The 18767-nt window shown below is 35.1% G+C and overlaps 1 protein-coding gene across 8 annotated transcripts in view; it reads right to left on the bottom strand.

Moving 5' to 3' along the window:
* Positions 1–18767, bottom strand: part of HECTD1 (HECT domain E3 ubiquitin protein ligase 1) — a 57582-nt gene that overhangs the window by 16763 nt on the left and 22052 nt on the right. For 3 of the 8 annotated variants that reach the window (XM_072337517.1, XM_072337515.1, XM_072337523.1), the window contains exons 10-25: positions 18262–18436; positions 16770–16908; positions 16413–16583; positions 14918–15140; positions 11853–12116; positions 11662–11738; positions 10931–11065; positions 10514–10660; positions 10060–10154; positions 9509–9614; positions 7996–8142; positions 7766–7905; positions 7004–7327; positions 6373–6539; positions 6006–6182; positions 2767–3603 (exon numbers count right to left, since the gene is read on the bottom strand). In XM_072337517.1, the coding sequence (XP_072193618.1) occupies positions 2767–3603; positions 6006–6182; positions 6373–6539; positions 7004–7327; positions 7766–7905; positions 7996–8142; positions 9509–9614; positions 10060–10154; positions 10514–10660; positions 10931–11065; positions 11662–11738; positions 11853–12116; positions 14918–15140; positions 16413–16583; positions 16770–16908; positions 18262–18436 (3324 nt within the window). The remainder of the gene's footprint in view (positions 1–2766; positions 3604–6005; positions 6183–6372; positions 6540–7003; positions 7328–7765; positions 7906–7995; positions 8143–9508; positions 9615–10059; positions 10155–10513; positions 10661–10930; positions 11066–11661; positions 11739–11852; positions 12117–14917; positions 15141–16412; positions 16584–16769; positions 16909–18261; positions 18437–18767) is intronic. The other 5 variants (XM_072337519.1, XM_072337516.1, XM_072337522.1 and 2 more) reach the window with 3 other exon arrangements.

The raw sequence follows: 18767 nt of genomic DNA, 5'->3' as shown, positions 1-18767 counted from the left end.
TCAATATTAGTTAAAGCCTTAATTTTTACTTAAACCTCTAACATCAATGAAATTACACAAATAATTTAACCATATATAAATGAATTAAGGACAGAACATATGACAAATTGGAAACTTTTTCTTGCACTTTCCTTAACATTCTTAAAGCAACTCTGGCTTATTATCTCTCACACAATTCTTAGTGCATATATTCATGAGGTACTAGCAGCACTGTGAAAAATAAAACTTAGTAATTCACGTTGGATGATTTTTATTAAGCAAGCAACAACTAATTATTTACCTTACTGCACATTCAAACATAACACAGTAAATGCATTTTAGACTAATGACTGAAACAGAATTCCATTCACCATAAACAGAAAGCATTTCAGATACTGTACAGATCTGAAATGGTAGAAATTAATCCTATGCATAATTACGCATTTACATACCAATCTAAAGAACATTTTCTTGCGTTCTTATTTGCAAACAAATATGGTGAATCACACGTTTGCATATGAAAATCTGAGGGGTTGTCTGAAATTTACTGAGTAATTTTTTTCCTACCTATTTTTTTCTAAAATTTATCAAATATGAGTTCTACAGTTTCAGAAGTAAACATTTTTGTTATTACAACTTGTCTATTTATCTATATATACTACATATATATATTCTAAGCAATAACTTATCCATATATCAATGTATCACTTACTCAACTGAAGTGTTGCTAATAACTAAAACTAAAATAAATTTCAGACTACTGATATTTGCAAACATTTCTACTGTTGAAAGACAATACAATGCAAACCAGAACTCTTCTCTCAAGGGCATCTGAAAGCTTTTTGATTGTAAAAAACAAAACCAACACCATATATTTCTGTTGTTTGTCAAATACTGTTGTAAGAATGTAAGTACGTAAATAGAATTTAAAAATGCAAACTAAAACCAGCAAAGGCAGGCACTGCACTTGACTTTTTTTGTTCCATATGAGGGCAGGAAGAGAGCAAAATTTAGATTTACTAAGTTATCAAACCATATTCTCATCTCTGTAAACAAGAAAGCATGGAATGTTTCCTCCATTGCTATTAAGAACTAGACAGCCAGTTGCTCAGTATACACATCTTTCATCCACTTTAATAACAGTAAACTCTTTGCTCTTACAAGCAAGAGAAACATAAAAAGCCCAGCATTTCATTTGCTCGGATCTCAAGAACAAACAGAAGCTGGCTGCCATTTAATTCCTGACAAATGCCAATGTTTCCAAATGCAATTACTACAGCAAATCCAAAGAGACTTAAATTACTAATTATGATTTGCAACACATTTGAATTTGCTCACAGGTTTTTTAACCAACACTTTTTGCAATGCAGCAACATAACTTTAGTGAGACTGCTCAAATTTAGTATCTAATCTCTTTTTGGGACAAAAGTTCTCAATTACAGTTTCTATTTGTAGATAATTCCCACATCAGGGATAACTTAGAAGTATTAATTTATTGTTAATATTAAGAATACATAAAAAAAAAACAAAAAAACAAAAAAACCCTGTACTTATTTCCAACTTTAACATGGTTTTATACCAAACGTGCTTGAAATCTGAAATTAATATACTATTAATCACATAATTACTTCAGAATTAGAGGCACCAAGTATCTGTCTAACATAACTGATAATCTGAAATTTTCTGTTTGCTATTTTATTTACACTTCTAATGCAGGCAACAAGCCTTTTTCTCTCCTAGTATCATAATAACACAAATGTATAAATACATTTTAAAATCCTGCCTCAAAAAAAAAAAACCAACAAAAAACCGAAAAACAAGCAACACCCACTATCAACATTTATTAAACCCCTAAAAGCAAATAACATCTTTAAATAAGAAAGCACAGAAATTTTAGGAAAGCATAAAATCTTAACAAGAAAATACAGAGTGCTTCCTTCTGGCTAGGGTAATTTTACTTTTCCTAACTCATCTACCTCACAAAACACTGAACTTCACACCTAATACAAAAGCTGGTTAAGTAACATCTCAGATGGAAGTATATTTATAATTAAAAAGAGTGAACTCATAATAAATTTATAGTTTATCTGCTCATATCTTCATCCCACATATAATCTGAGTCAGAACATGAAAAAGTTAAAGCATGTACATAACCCCATTTAAAACGACATTAATAACATATACCTGTGAAATTAACATGCCTGAGAGATTTGCTAAATGTAAAGCTTAATGACAATGGCTTTTATAGAAGATATGGACAGTATTAGTGTACAGTAGATGACTCAGCCTGCTAAATAACAGGGAATTACGACAGTCTCATATCTTTTTCTTTCTACTCTGCTCTTCATTCCTAATTTAGACAAACAATTGGAAATTAATTTGAATTGAAAGAATTTCAAATGAAATATGAAAAACCTGCCTTTCCTCAGGTAAATGATAAAAATCATAACAGGAACAGGAAGATAAAAGGTGAACGTGCAAATTCTACACAGAGCAGATGCTCTGCACAAGCTATCACTGCCCCTCTTTTTGTTCTTCATTATGAAATAGACATCAAATTCCAATTATTTATTTGATGGTACTACAGTGCAATCTGACATCAAATGGCCACAGAACCTTCTCCTATTACCTACAACTTTGTGAGCTCTTCCTCAGTTCTGTAAATCTGCACAATAACAAGGCTACTCTCCATGTATTTCCATTAGGCCAACAGAATTCAAACTCCTTTACTGAAAGCCGAAGAAGCAACAAAAGCTTAAACTATAAAAGCAAATACTTCTTACTTACTTGCGGTACTCATGACGTTTCTTCCCAGAGTATTAGTATTGTTGTCACTGCTACTTCGGCTTAAATTCATGTTGTTTGTGGCGTTGGTACGTGCTATGTTTGCCACTCTTCGTACAAAAGACTCCAGGCTTGAAGTTTCTCGAGATGATAAGTTAGGAACACTTGCACTGGAGCTCATTGGTGCCCCGGCAGCCAACAAAGAGCTAACTGAAAGTCTGTTACTTGCTGAAGAGCTTAGAGGTCGTTGGGATGCTGCTTCTTTATTAGTCAGTTCAGAAACTGAACTAACATCAGGAGAGCTTACACTAACAATTCCCATGGAGATAGCACTGGACTCCCCAGGAGTACGTATCGAATTATCAGGACCTAACTTCCTTTCTGCATTTTCATTTCCCATGTCCGCTGTTAAGGTGCTGGTGCTTGCACTGGAAGATGACCCTACTTCAGCCTGAGGTACATTATCAGCGGAAGACAGAACAACAATTGGTTCGTGGACGTCAGTGCCTGAAACTATATTTTGTTCCATTACACTTTCTGATCTCCGCTCCATTTTGGTCGAACCCAAGCTGATGTCGCTGCTACTGGCCACGCTACACACAGAACTGCTGCTTCCTTTTCTACTTGAGGAGCCTGCAGCAGCAGTCGTCTTGTCTGGACAGTTGTTTTTCACCAAGCTGCTCCATGACTGCGTTGTGCCTGAAACAGTGGATGAAACAGGTTTGGGTGATGCCGCTGAATCAGGGTCGTACCCTGGTGCAAGCTTGAGGTCAAACTTTCCTTCTGCGCCCATACGGTAAGAGTTAGAGCCACCAGCATCCCAGGTGACATCAATCCAGCCTGGAAAGGGACAGGAGTTTGTGAGATCCAGCAGAAAGCAGACAGGAGCGTCAGACAGTAGCTCCACAATGTGGGATCAGCGTCTCATAAGGGCTGCACGACTGAATTGATAAAATTACTGAATAACCCTTAAAGCCAATTAAAAAGGAAGAACAGTTATGCAATTTGGCAACATATTGTGAAAATTAAGGCAGCAAGCATGATCAGCTTCTATCTTCAGGATCCCAGAATGCAGCCAAAAGCAAAGTTTGCTTCAGGAATGAACCTGACCTAGTAGGATCTCTCACTCAAATTTCTCTTATTAGACTATCTAACATCAGAAACAAAATATCTTGATTAATATCTGGAAATAATCTGTTATTCCTGTATGAACATTTTATGTTTTTCTTCCTTCAATACTTGCATAGGGGCATTTTATTAAATAGGTTACCTTTTGGATTTGGTACTTTTTAGTGAACAGAGGAGTTTAATGATACACAGCTTTTTGAATCAATAATTTAGAAACTCAGGCATTTCTTACTCACAGGAAAAGTCTCAGAGCAGATAAGGACTACTTATTTCAGGGTTGCAAGAATACTTTTCACAGAAAGTAAAAACACTACACTGGGATCAAAACAGTACTAAAAAGAGATGCAGTTCCTCTTTAATATCTTAAAACATTTAATGAAGGAAAACATATTAAAGCTGTAATGATAAGGATAACACAAAATTCAGCTCACTAGAATAGAAATGGGGGAAAAAAATATTTTTGCTTGTCTGATATCTACTATAATCTCGGTCAACTAAAACACTTATTTCAAGTTTTTCTTACTGTACATTAACTTTACCAAATCTTGTGCCACTATTCTAATCAATTCCATCATCACTTTAGACTGAAATAGAAGATCATAGGCATTTTTCTGTTTAGAAGTATCACTCTGGAGGAAGAACGTTTTAAAAATGGATAAAGTCTCCAGAATTATTCATCACATTCCTACGCAAGCGTTTTTCTTTTTTACGTCATCTACATGACCTACATCTGACTAGTTTCACACCACTGTAGCTCTGAGAGACAAATGTGCCAAAGAAAAGCTTAGGTATCTTCCTACATTTTACTGGTCTTCCTTACCAAACTCACAAAAAAAGTTTCTCACAGTTCAACAGTATGATTTTTTCTCTTTATGTGTACCGGGATTGGGTATTCTGAAAAAGCACCATTAAATTACTCTTCCTTTTTTGTGCAGTTCCTTTTATAATATTAATCACAAACAGTTCAAAACCTGCACAATTTTTTAAAATATGCAGTATGTCTTTGTTTCTTTTAGTCCTGTTGCTGCATTATTGTGGCTCCCAAACAACTCAAGATTTGTCTAAACATGTTAATAACTGCAGAAAAGCCAACAGGATATTAATTTCTGAATTCTATTTGCAGGACAGCTGTGACAGGACTAAAAAAACACTGACAGATTTTTCACACTTTGGCATCATTTGACAAATGAACCTTCATTTCACCTATGCTTTAATGGGAAAAATTTACCAGAATGTAGGAACAAAAAACATTAAGTTAGTTAATACACTATTCGCGAATTAGATTTAATATCTTAAAAGTGAGAGTGCAGCTATACATGATAGGATGGTTCCTTACAGGCTACACTGAATGGCTTTAAAAAGACTCAATTTTTCAAGACATTTTAGATCATTGTATCTTGGACAGTGCTCAATTTTTTAAGAAATGACAACTAAAAACCTGACTAAGAATGACTTAAAATGCTTCAGAAACAAGGTCAGTCTTATGCACATCAAAATAGGGGTAAAGGTGGGGGAAATTGGGAAAGTACGTCCAGCCCCTTCTGTTGACCTCTCAATATCTCATCCTCTTGAGCAATGACTCCCCTGGCTGTTATGGGTTTCAGTTTTGATCCCTCATTTAATTTTTTTTTTAATCAACAAAATAAGAACTCAATCCCAATGAAGCTAGCAAGGCAGGAAAGGTACAGGATACAACAAAAGTCAAGAAAAATACTGCAAATGCTAAGCTAGAAGAAATGAAGAATGTAAATACAGATTTTGCAGCCTCAAAGCTTGATTAATCATTAAGTGTCAACCGACCTGGCAGATTTTTATTTCTTTGTAATGAATGTCAATGCAACAAAGAACAAAACCAAAAACAACAAAGAAATACAAAAAAACTCCAAACCACTAAAGTTCATTTACAACAATTTCTTTCCCATGCATTAAAATGGAATTTCACAAATGGACCACTACAGTTACAGTACTTAACTACCCCTTCCCCAAAAGTATCAACTTCCTTAAGACACCACAGTTGAAATACTGTGATGTTACCAATTCCATATACAGATAGCAAATAAAATATTGAATAGTCATGCTACAGAGATCTACAAATTCAGACAATTTGTACTCACCATTGTGCAATTCTCCTGTAACAGTGCCTTCACCCTGTGGGCTTCCATCCTGATCTCTCCATTTCCAATCAATCCCTCTGATTACCCGAGCTCCTGGAACCATGTATTTCAAAACTTGAGAACGGACCAGACGTCGCTGCCTTCGCAGATTTGCTTCAGCTTCTTTAGCAGCTTTTCCTTCATGAAATATAAATCAGAATTAAATGACTGGAAAAGTATAGCGATATTGAACAGGGAATAATTTTGAGTTTGTTTATAAGCAAGTTCCAATGCAAAAGTCAACCTGGTTATTCTACACTTATTTGTATACTTCATGTTCATTACTATTTTAAGGGAACAAAGAGGATATACGCAATACTTTGCTTACCCAACTGGTCTTCACATACTCCATTCACAGTGCCATAAAGTTCAAATCCAGACAGGGAGAGGTAGTGTGTCTGCCCACTGGCATTCTTTCCCATTTGTTTTATTCTAACATGCCTCCAACCTTGTTTCTCATCCTTTGGAGGATCTAAAGGCCATGTTGCTGTAGACCTTCAAATTTGTTAGAAAAAGGTATGGGTAGAAAGAGAATTTTTGTCATTTATTTACTTTTTAATAAACAGAACACTTCGGTATTATTATCAAACAAATCACGGCAGTGATCACTTATGTATAAAAATCAAAAGGGTGCCAAGAACATAAGAGATAGTAAACTTAGTAACATTAGGAGCAAATTTTGGATGAGTGCTGGTTTTACTATTTTCTCAAAAAACAAAAATAAAAAATTGAAAAAAGCGAATTTACAATGACAAACAAATATAAATGGCATTACATGAACCATACATAGAACTTACGAATCCTTTATTTTCCAATCCATCCTTGATAATCTAGGCCACCCCTTAATGTAACTACACACTGTATCCACGGCACACATTAAATTAGATTACAGTCAAGCATGTTTTTAACTGAGCACAATTTCATTAAAAAAAAAAAGCTAGTAAAATGCACTGACATACCCTGGTTCGTTGAGACTACAGTCATCAACATGAGTATATAAAGTAGTCCAGTTCTGTCCATCCTTAGATACCTGGAAAACCCAATTTCTGAGAGCAGATCGTCCATAACCTCGAGCATGACGTAATGTGTAAGCTGATGGTATAACCCAAAGGCCAAGATCTATGGCAAACCAAGCATTCTTATCATCATTAGTATGACAATTGAGAGCAGAACTGTCACGGCTTAGGATGTCTTCTAAACGGCCATAAGGCAGATTTCTTCCTTCTGAGGATGTAACCACTACTAACCCATAGGCTGCTGGATTTACCCACTCATATGCAGTTCTATATTGAAAAGAGAAATGTACTGTTCAATTATTACTTACATTAAAACATAGGTATCACTAACATTTAACTGTAAATTATTGATTACAGCAGTTTATTATAAACCAAAAATTTATATCATTTTAGATAATTAAAAAACTTCTTTAGAATGTTCCAAATACTTTACTTTACTACAGCAACTAACAAAAATCCAACCATTCCCACACCTTCATTTTACCCCTAATTCTCAAGTGGCCTTCAGATACATTTTTCTATTATTCAAGAAGAGCCAAAAATAATTACACTGATCAATAGCAAAAGCAAAGATAAATCCCATTCTTAAAAAGAAAAAAAAGTAACAGATTTTACTTCATTATGAATTTTCGTTTTCCCCCCACCGGATGTTGTTTATTACATTGAAATTCCAAATATTTAGCTTAAACAAACAAAGAAACTCACTTTGCATTTGTTCCAATCCAGTGAATAATTCCATTTTCATCAAAATCGTGTTGGTGCCTGAATACAAATGTTTGGCCTTCACGTAGTTTTCGTACAAAAACAAATGAAGCCCTATCAAAGTCATACCACTGCTTCGCAACCTACATATAAATGTAAAAAAATAAAATAAAAAAATTAAGGATGAAGAATGCAACAAGTCCTTTCAGCTGTGTGCATAGTACGTTGCTCACCATTTTCAGAAGATACTGTTCTAGAGATTCAACAGTTGCCAGCGGCTCCATCTTTAGCATTCTACCAGTTCGATCTATTAGGGATGTTTCCCCTGAAGCACGTTCCAAACGAAATCTCAAACGTCTTGTCAGTATCTGAAAGAGTAGCTAAACATTAATCCAGGCTTTACTGTTTAAGTTTTGTGGTTTCAAGAAAAGCAATATATCCTACTACAGTAATTCCAGTGGCTTAAGAGATGTATTTCTGCGCAATTTACGAAATGCTATATTCTAATTTTGTGCTTTAAAAGGTGCTCCATTTTTGTCGCCCCAACAGTTTTTCAATAACAGGCAACATATAAACCAACTAACTAGGTTAACTAACAGAGAATATTTTCATATTTCACGTCTGTTCAGTTTTAATTTCCAAATTACACTGACTAAGACCTATGGTAATAACAGAAAACTTGGAATACTGAGTTCAGCTCTGGGGTCCCCAAACTTAAAAAGGACATGGATCTGTTGGACTGAATCTACAGGAGGGCCATGAGGATGATCAGAGGGCTGGAGCACCCCGCCGGTGAAGAGAGGCTGAGAGAGCAGGTTGTTCAGTCTGGAGAAGGCTACAAGGAGATTTTACAGCAGCTTCTAGGGACCCTAAATGTAGCTTACACAAAAGCTCCAAGAGGAGCTTTTTTACCTCATCAGGTAATGCTGGGATGGGACAAGGAATAATAGCTCTCAGCTAAAATAGGGTACGTATCAATTTGATATTAGGAAGGAATTCTCCATGAGAGTAGGAAGCCACTGGAAGTGGTTGCCCAGAGAAGCTGTGGATGTGCCATTGCTGGAAGTGATCAATATCAGGAACAACCTTATCTAGTGGAACATAACCAGGTCCACAGCAGGGAGGGTTGGAATTATACAGCCTCTTAAGTCCCTTACAAGTCAGCTCACTCTATGACTCCATGAAATTCCAGTAATATTTATACAATATATGTGTGTGTGTGTGTGTGTGTGTGTGTGTGTGTACACACATACACATTCCAAAAATTATACATTTTTTTCTTCAAATTGAAGCTTTCCTTTACAATGAGCTACTAATCAGCTACTAAGCTGAGATGATACCATACTGGGCATACAGGAGCCCTTTAAACTATTACAGCCCATCTTCAGGCATCATAAATGAACTTGTTTTACAGTTGTCTTCAACAAACCCTTCTTTTTGGATTCAATTACAATCTAGTTATGAAGATACTCATTCTTACATGAAAAGAACATTAAAGGACAAAAAAAATTCACTGTCATTTTTACTTCACAGTATGAAAGTAAATGAAAGCAGAGGAAGATCCAAACATTTAGGAAAGGTATTAGAACAATAAAATGCCAAGAACATTGTTATTTATTTCACTCTATCCAATTTACAAGAGTGTATTTCATCCAAATTTCATGTGTGTAATTCTTCCTGAAATTCATGTAAATTATTCAGTTGTGTAACAATATGCAACAATGTGTGATATTACTGTAAATTTACCTGAAGATTATAAGTAGATCCTGGTGTGTCATACAAGTGAAGAGGTAGACGTTCAATAGATTCTAAGACTGCTATTAATTTCCGAATTAATGCAACTGCTGGTCGACTGTGAAGTGAACAGTTAGCAGGTTATCACACACACAAGAAAAAAAAAATGCACAGCATCTCAATGAATAATACCCAGATGTAGCAAGTATTTCAATATGCTATTTCTACTGCTGTAGTTTGAGTTGTTCACCTTTGGTGTCCAGTCTGGCCACAGCACAGTAAGAAAAATATTAACATGTCAACAGTAATAAATGAAAACATCACCTTTATATTTGTCAACAAACACACATTCATCACAGTTGACTCTTGCAGATAGAAGTAATTCAATTTTTCTTTTAATTACTACTTCAATACTCAGTGTTAAATGCAGTCTTTTAAGACCAATTCTCTATTTAATCACAGAAAGACAATTGGTAATGGAAAGAAATTGAATTTGCCTTCAAACTATTTTAAACATACATCACTTAATCAAAAAGCCTTGTTATTTATTTTTTTTAACCTACCTTTCATCATCTTCATTTTCACTGAATGCTGTTTTGAATACATTTATTCTTTCTACTAGTTGACTACAGTCTTGTTTCATATCTAAATCAACATTCTAAGAGAGAAAAAAAAATTAATATATATTACTTTTAATAAAGAGCAACACATTCATCCTTTATATTGGCAAAATATCTCTTTAGTCTTACTGAATTCTCTATTTAAAAATCTAAATATCTAAAGCTAAACAATAGCAGCCATTATAAGTGACCACTGTTAACTGAAAGACATTTAGCAGCATGTTTGAACCAAAGCAATCTGTAGAGACAGTGCATACTTAATGGGTTAGATCAATGACTGGTACAAGTCCACTTAATTTTCATCAAGACAGAAAAAACCACATTTATAATAGATCTTCAAATTAAGGCATATTCTTTCAAAAGCTTTTCTTCAAAGACTTATGTTCTATAAACTCACATTATTTAAAACTGTAAGCAATGATTGAACCAATCCACTACTGCACATTTCATATGGAGAAATGGTATTCTCATCCTTCAAAAGTACAATTAAGTTTTCCAAAGCAGTCTTCATTAAATCTCTCCAAGTGTTTTCTCCCTCAATACACTGAAAGACAAGAAGACAACTACGGTGAAGCAAAGCAACATTTTTTTCACCTGGATCATTTGAAAAATGAGATCCCAGTAATGCACATAACTACATGCACTAAGAAAAAAAAAAAACCTCACCAAAAAACCCCATCCCACACAAAAGATACCACTACAAAAACACAGTTCAGATAGACACATTGTGCCTTTTACATAACCACATAGATGAGTCTGAGTTGCTATGTGAAATCCACTAACAGCACACATAGAATAAAGGAGACGTGCTTACCTGTCTGTTTGTATGAAGTTCCCATGCAGACTCTAACTGTGTTGCTATGTTCCTCAGTGTTACAACTACTCCTCGAGGCATGCTTTCAACAGCTTTAAAATGATCATCATACAAATCTCTTGCCATAGTGCGTACCTACAAAAGGATTTTCATAATGTGCATGAGACCACTTTATTATTCAAGATTCCAGAAACAGAAAACTATCATACAATGCACAATATAAGATGAAAAGGCTGTGAAAAGATAAATTACACAGGCAAACATAAGGAAATAAGCAGAACCTTACTGAAACTTATAGAAATTAAGCTTTAACAATCACCAAAACATTCCAATCAAATACACAACTTCCAACAAATCAAAACAACAAACAAGCAAACAAGCAATAGATGAATCATGCATTATATACACCACTAACTTAAAGATTCAATGGAAAAAAAAAAAAAGATTACAGAATCTTCAAAAAGATTAAAGAATCAATGCTGATTGTGACAGCAGGAGAACTGGATTTGCTTTCCTTTAAAACAGTACAGCAAATGAAATGCTCTGGATAAAAACAGCTGCAGAACTGCTTTGTTGTAAGTTTGGCTTTTCAGCTTTCCCCTTTAAACATAAATTATGTATAGCTGAAATTAAAGATCTTAAATCCCTAAGAGAAAACTAAATCTCCATATGCATAATGAAAAATAAAGTCAATTAAACTTTAAGTATAAAACTCATAGATGTTCGCCAACCTTCTGTTTTGTCTTCTCCAGTTTAGATTTTAGCTTTCTTCCTCTTTTGCCAGTCCAACCAGTCACAAATTCTGATCCTGCAATGTATTTTTAGAAATGTCATCATTTCCCACAGGTATGTAAAACAAAGAAACAAACTACCTAGTATACACGTGCTCCTACCGGTGCATCATACATACCTACATACTTACCCAGAGAGGTTTCAGCTGTAAATGAATGCTTTGTTCCTCTGTTAGATTCAAACACAAAGCCTGGCAGATCTTCTTTCAGTATTGTAGCTTGCTGACCATCTGAATTGTGGATAGCAATTTCTCCTTCTTTTAAACAGGTAAGTGACCAATTTCCAACAGTAAGTTTAGTTGGCCCAGGTGCTGATAAAATTGGCTGACTTGCAGTAGATGGCTTTACTTGGCTTCGAGCTCTTTGCAGCTTCTCAAGGAATTCACTCCTACTTTCTAGTTAAAAAGAAACATGTGTTTTTTATTTCTTCTAACAATTGATTTCACACCATCATGTATCTTAAGTAATTTTTTTATTCCCCAAGAGCAAAATAACTGAGCATATTCAATGCAAAATTACACTTGAAATTAAAAGTTGTATTTTAAAATTCTTCCCACTACGTATGCCAGCAGTGATATCACATCAAAATGGACCACAACTCTTTAAACTAACATCAAAAAAAATCCACAATAAGCTTTGCTTTGTAAAAATAATTTAAATCTCATTTTTGCCATCATGAACTACTCATGTTTCAGAAACAGAAAACTAAACAAATCTTCCAACTGGAAAAGAGTGATCAACTGCATCTAGAGAAAGTGGAGGAAAAAAAATCACTGAGCCTATATAAAAAATGAAAAAAAAGTCACAAAAACTTTAGAACTTTAGAAAACATGATGAGATCCACGTGTCAAAACTGAAATAACAGCGACTTGTTCATATGAACTGTCACAATGTCAACAAAAAAGAGAACATTTTTACAAGCAATATTAAAATTTTAAATTATCTCCTTTGCAGAATTTCTATATTTGCCACTTCTGAGAGAAATACAAACTAAATCTAACAGCATCAAATGGGATCTGATAAGGAACAGATATTTTTATAGAGATAACAGATAAAGAAACGAGCCCATATCCTACTTTTTGGATATGCAGGCCATCTAGCTTGAAACTATTCCAAACTACTCAATTTTTACATTATATTTTGCTATTGCAGTAATTAAAAGACTGCATGTTACATTAAAACATTAGTTAACATAATTCCAGAATTTCTGATGAGATCATAATTACATTTGTAGCCCATAAATACATAAAATTGCTGTTTCCTGTCTGCTGCAATGACTTACACTGTATGTTTTTTAAACTTGCCATCTTAATACATTTTAAGACATGAACAGCCTCTGTATGCAAAAATAAACTTGAGGCATACCATCCTTTATGCTTAAAATTTTTAGCATCCATTGAAGTTTATTTAAAAAGAAAAAATGAAAAATCTATTAATGAAACTCTTCCAAATTCCTGTATGTATACTTTTACTTTATTATACTGTACATCACATTGAAAGTGCAATGATTATGCATAGTTGGGAATAATTCTTGGGTTCCTTTAGACAAAATTTTGGAATCCACTTTAAGAATTGCCACTGAATTTCAATTTTTGCATTGAATTTTTTTTCCCCCCTAAGAATTCAAACAATTATTAAGCTAAGGTAGAGAGGAGTGAGGACAGACCTTCCACAAACATTTGAAATATACACATTTCTCCACACTTTGACCATCATGCAATACACACCAACAAATTCCATTAGTCAACCCTCTACAGTCCTGCCAGTCATTACATTACTAAAAAGTACATCATGGGATTAATCAGCAATGATTTAGGACAGCAGAACATATTGTACAATTCAAGACTTTAAGAAACTATTCTGAATCAATATTGTGTTGTAGGATTTTTAGTTAAATCTTAAACACTAGTTTGCTATCTCAAGAAAAAGAGGCTGCTGCACATGCTTAACAACTAGCTAGTGGTTAAATATCAAGCAATGGCACTGCAATGTCAGCACTCCTTAGTAGAAGTCTTCTCAACAGAAAAAAATAGAAAAAAAACCCCCTAATTTAACTGTAGCTACCTCTCCTCCATAATAACCGTGCTAGAGACCTTGTTCAAAAACTTGGGATCTACTCAATAATTAAAAAAAATAAAATAAAATTTAAGAAGACTGAGAGGAACAAGCATATAAACTTCAATTAACAGCCTAAGTTCTCTTCACTCTCACTCAGTTGCTCTTCTACAGAAACAGTAGAATTCCATCCCATTCCACTAGTTGGAAGGAAGCAAGCAGAAGTGGCATCCAGGGGATATGATGATTAAGAAATGAATCTCATGGATTTTCTTAGAATTACACTGTTTGACAAACCATTATATCAACAGAGAAACTGTTTGCCTTGTCTAAAGAATTAGAGAACACAATTTGTAGAAAAAAATTCAGAAGTGGTTTCCAGTTGCGTTATAATCTAGAAACACACCGTACCTCAGCTTGTCTTCACATCTAAAAATTGAGGGATAATGACATTGGCACTTCACTTCTATCCTGAATCATAAAACAACATGTCCTGTTATTTCACTCTACAGCTTGTTGGAAACTTAATAACATAAAGCATTTTACATCTATTGGCTCATAAATGTATGAACTGCTGCAAAAAAGATGGAATAAAAAGGGATTGTTTTGATATCCATAATGAATTGTATATTCTGTACAGAACACTTAACAAAACTCTGTACGTTGCCAGTGTATAAGGTCCATCCCTTTATCTCTCCAACAATTAAAATACTGTAATTTGTTTCCCAGTCTTGATGAGAAACTTTCCATTACTTTGTCTCCAAACACATGCAATTTCATTCTGCTAGCAAGAAGCAAACAACAGATGGCCATTTCAACCTGCTTTTCTTGGGACAGCCACTACAAAGTGCTTTTAATGACTGGAGTGAAAAATTAAGTATGCGTGGAGAAGGAACAAAACAAAACAAAGTTAATACACTTTCACTGGCAAGATGTTTACTTTACACAATTCAACAAGGAAGTCAAGTTACAGTCACATGCTATCTCATGAAAAGCATCACAATTAACTGACCACCTTCCACCTGTTTACATCCTTTACTATTTAGTAATCCAATTCCTGCAAAACAAAATAACTCCAATCAAATTATATAAACAAATAAATTAATCTCAAAACTTATGATTTGAACTGAGGAAAAACTACCTGAACTATCAGATCCTCCCTCGGGGCTTCCACTGGAATACATTGTGGCCAGTTTCCCATCCAAGATAAATCTGAACCATCCATTACTACCATTAGAGAGTTCCAGAGCTGCAGCATCGCTCCAGATGTACAGGCAGTCCCTTCCCCTAATGATTGACCAGTCTCTCCAGTGATATGGTTTACCCTGCTGCAGCTCTTTAGCATCCTCCTGTGGTTCATCCTCCTGTATTAAAAAAACAAAACCATAGAAGTATTTAAACACAAAACACACAAACAAAAAACACCACTGAAAAACAAAACACAGAATACAAATCTTTTGAAAAAGATGTATGTATAAAACAAACTAAGCCCTCCTGCCTGTACAGTCCCTTTTCAGATGCCCATCAACTGAATAACAGCAGTCTACTGACTGGGGCATCTACCTCTCTTCAAAACTCACTTTGTGAGAACAGAATGTTCAAGGCAGGAAGAGACCTCTGACAGACATCTTGCCCAAACTTCTTTCTTATATGCAGGGCCACCTAAACCAGTTGTCTAGAAATACGTGCAGATGGCAGCAAAACCCAGTACAAAAAAGACAGGGATCTCTTGGAAAGAGTCCAGCGGAGGGCCACAAAGATGGTGAAGGGCCTGGACCATCTCCCCTATGAGGAGAGACTTAGGGAACTGGGTCTGTTTAGCCTTGAGAAAAGAAGGCTGAGAGGGGACTTGATCCAGGTTTATAAATACCTGGGGTGTGGGAGCTATAGTGGCGAGGCTGGTCTCTTTTCAGTAGTGCGTGGGGACAGGACTAGGGGCAATGGGCTGAAACTCCAGCATAGGAAGTTCCGCACAAATGTGCGCAAGAACTTCTTTACGGTGAGGGTGACAGAGCACTGGAACAGGCTGCCCAGGGAGGTGGTGGAGTCTCCTTCTCTGGAGATATTCAAGACCCGCCTGGACGCCTACCTGTGCGACGTGGTGTAGGGAGCCTGCTTTGGCAGGGGGGTTGGACTCGATGATCTCTAGAGGTCCCTTCCAACCCCTATAATTCTGTGATTCTGTGTGATAACTTTTAATGAAATGAATAACACGAGTATCTGGGCTGTCTGTAAATGACCACTGGAAATCAGCAAACAAGTTCAACATGCATTTAAGCTATTTATCATGTAGAAAATTATTTTCATTTTTATGTTTTTAATATATTCCATACAAAGACATTCTACAGTTATTTGATACATGCACACTGAAATAGATGCACAGCAAATATCAGTGTCCACTTATCATAACTATGTACAAATACAAATACTCAGTAGACAACAATATGCTAAGAGGAAACTAAACTACGAAACAATAGAAACAACAGTAACAAAACAATTCAAAAATGGGCATACAATAAGCATTAATTTAGTAACCTATCTAGCTGCCTTCCACTGGACATTTTCGCAGTACTGAAAATTGTATTAGAAGTGCTGGTTTTACAGGAACAAATAAATATAGCATTTCCAGCACTTACTTTCTCAGGTTTAGACTCCTCTTCATTCTCATCATCAGATGAAGGTCCCGCCAGAGTTGACACTTTACTGATTACACCAAGTCTAGCCAATTGGTCTAGAAAAAGATCACCACCTTTATCCACCAAATCCCTTATGATTTGCAAGGCTAGTAAATGGCCATCATCATCATCCTGTAATAAATTGAAATGGAAAGGAAAAAAATAAGTTAGTTAATATCTTGATATGATAATCCCAGTTATAGATGAATGCTATGAACACTAACATTCACTATTATTAAGCATGTGGAATTGATGAGCATAATCCTTTTTTTATTATTTATTTTTTTTATGGTTTCAGGAAATGTTACTTCTTCCTACCTCTTGATCAAGAACTGTAGCTGTTATCTCAACCAGTACTGTGGGCAGATTGTGGCCAGCATCAGAGTCACAAACCTCCTTCAGCAGCGCCTCAGAACAAAAATGTATCATTTTTCTAATGAGAGCAAGACTTGCTTTCCTTTAAAACAGATGACAGGAAAAAGATTTCTTACAAAGATAAAGGAAGCAGAACTCAAGGCAACAAAAACATTCAAGATAAAATTGCTTCTGCACTACATTTATGCAAGTTTACTGAAACAGTTTTCTGAAATGAGTCCCAGTTCTGGAACAGATTGTTAAATCTCAGATTAACTCCAAGAATAATCCACCTACTGATCTTCTTGAGTCTACAATACTATGACACTCTAACATACTTTAGTCTTTTCTACCCTTCTGTAGTCAAGTCAATTTCACATTCTGCCTTTAACCACTCTCGGTGATGACAATTCATTTCCACATACACCATCTGACACTTAGGTATCTATTTCAGTCTTCAGCCTGTCACATGCTTTCAGCATTTTGGTTAAGATCCCTAGAGTTCTCAAGTCTAAAATTACTATTAGACCATTCCACTTTCCATGTTAGAAAGCAAAATAAATTCAGAAGCCAATTACTCGTCTATGGTTAAAGATGAATTTTTATTCCAAGTGACTTTTAAACAAATGATTAACCACATTCAAAAAGAAAGCTCTAAAATACGGAATGCTACAGTCTTCAACAGCAATTAATTACGCAGAGATGCTTAATATAGCTTCTTTTTCCCTTTATTTGAAATGGCCTAATTTAAGCTGCCCCAAAGCACTTAATCCCTAAAAGTACCTAAAGAATGGGATCACAAGTAAGAGATAAAGCAAATTTTACGTTCACAGCGTAAAAGGCTGAGAGGTTAAGTTGAGACACAATTTATCGCAAACATCACTATACCACCCACAGTATTGCTTTTTAAGTATCAAATTAGATTGCTTTAATTCACTCAGTAACAAGCATTTTTTCCCAACTGATGTACACTGAAGCTATGAAGAAGCCTTCTACAGTAACTTTTTCCAGTCAGAATTCCTCTGTGTATGTACCACTTCATTAGTTTTCCTCTCCTAAAAGAGTACTTCCACTACAGCAGCTGAAACCAAAGAGCATCCATAGTACAAGTTACTATAAGAACACAATATCCTGTCATAATGATCCCTGTGGTCAAGAATATGCCTTTCTCTCTCCCACTTTGACTAATCATATTCCTTCCAAGACACCACTTCCCCAGCAAGGAAGAAAGCCATTTAAAATACTAAGTAAAAATAAGACTAAATGCTTTTCAAACCATCACTTCTATTTGAACAAAAAGGTGTTAAAATGTCACTTGCATGACTTCACCTTTCAGTTGTGATAATTTTTATTAAAAAAAAAATAAAAATAAAAAATTAATCCACCTTTGCATCTTTATCAGAGACTATTAAAAAGTGAAAAAATACGCAGGGAAATTGACAATCATGCCTATTACCTTATTGAAGGCAACATAGTTTGTTGAAATGTTTGTGCAAATACAGGCAATAATCTTTTCAAGTATATAGGTGCCATTTCTGGATCTCCTTTGGGTTCATTACATTCTTCCTCATCCTTGTTTGCATCTTTCTTTTTCTTCTCATCGCCTTTGTTAACAGGACACATCCAATCCCCTGGAAAATAAACAAACAAAAAACACCCTTCATATAAAAGTAAAAAGTTTCCTTTATTAACATATGGATGCCTGAACAGTAATACATGTTTCTGAAAAGTAACACTTATATGTCAAGACTTCATAAAGAAAATTATGAGATAAAGTACTACCAAAAATCACTCATTAGAGTAGCTCAAAATAATTCAAGTAAATACAAACAAACAACTACCTATGACTATAGTGCTATAAGAGACCCACAAGCAGGTAAAGTACAGTTTACATGTAGAAAGAATGCCAGAGAAGCTACCAAGACTGACATGTCCTAAACACATGGTAAAATACCAGTCTAC

The sequence above is a fragment of the Excalfactoria chinensis genome, chromosome 5, assembly GCF_039878825.1.
Source record: "Excalfactoria chinensis isolate bCotChi1 chromosome 5, bCotChi1.hap2, whole genome shotgun sequence".
In the NCBI taxonomy this organism is placed as follows: Eukaryota; Metazoa; Chordata; class Aves; order Galliformes; family Phasianidae; genus Excalfactoria; species Excalfactoria chinensis.
Note: the sequence above shows the minus strand (reverse complement) of the source record. Positions and strands in the feature narration are given on the sequence as shown.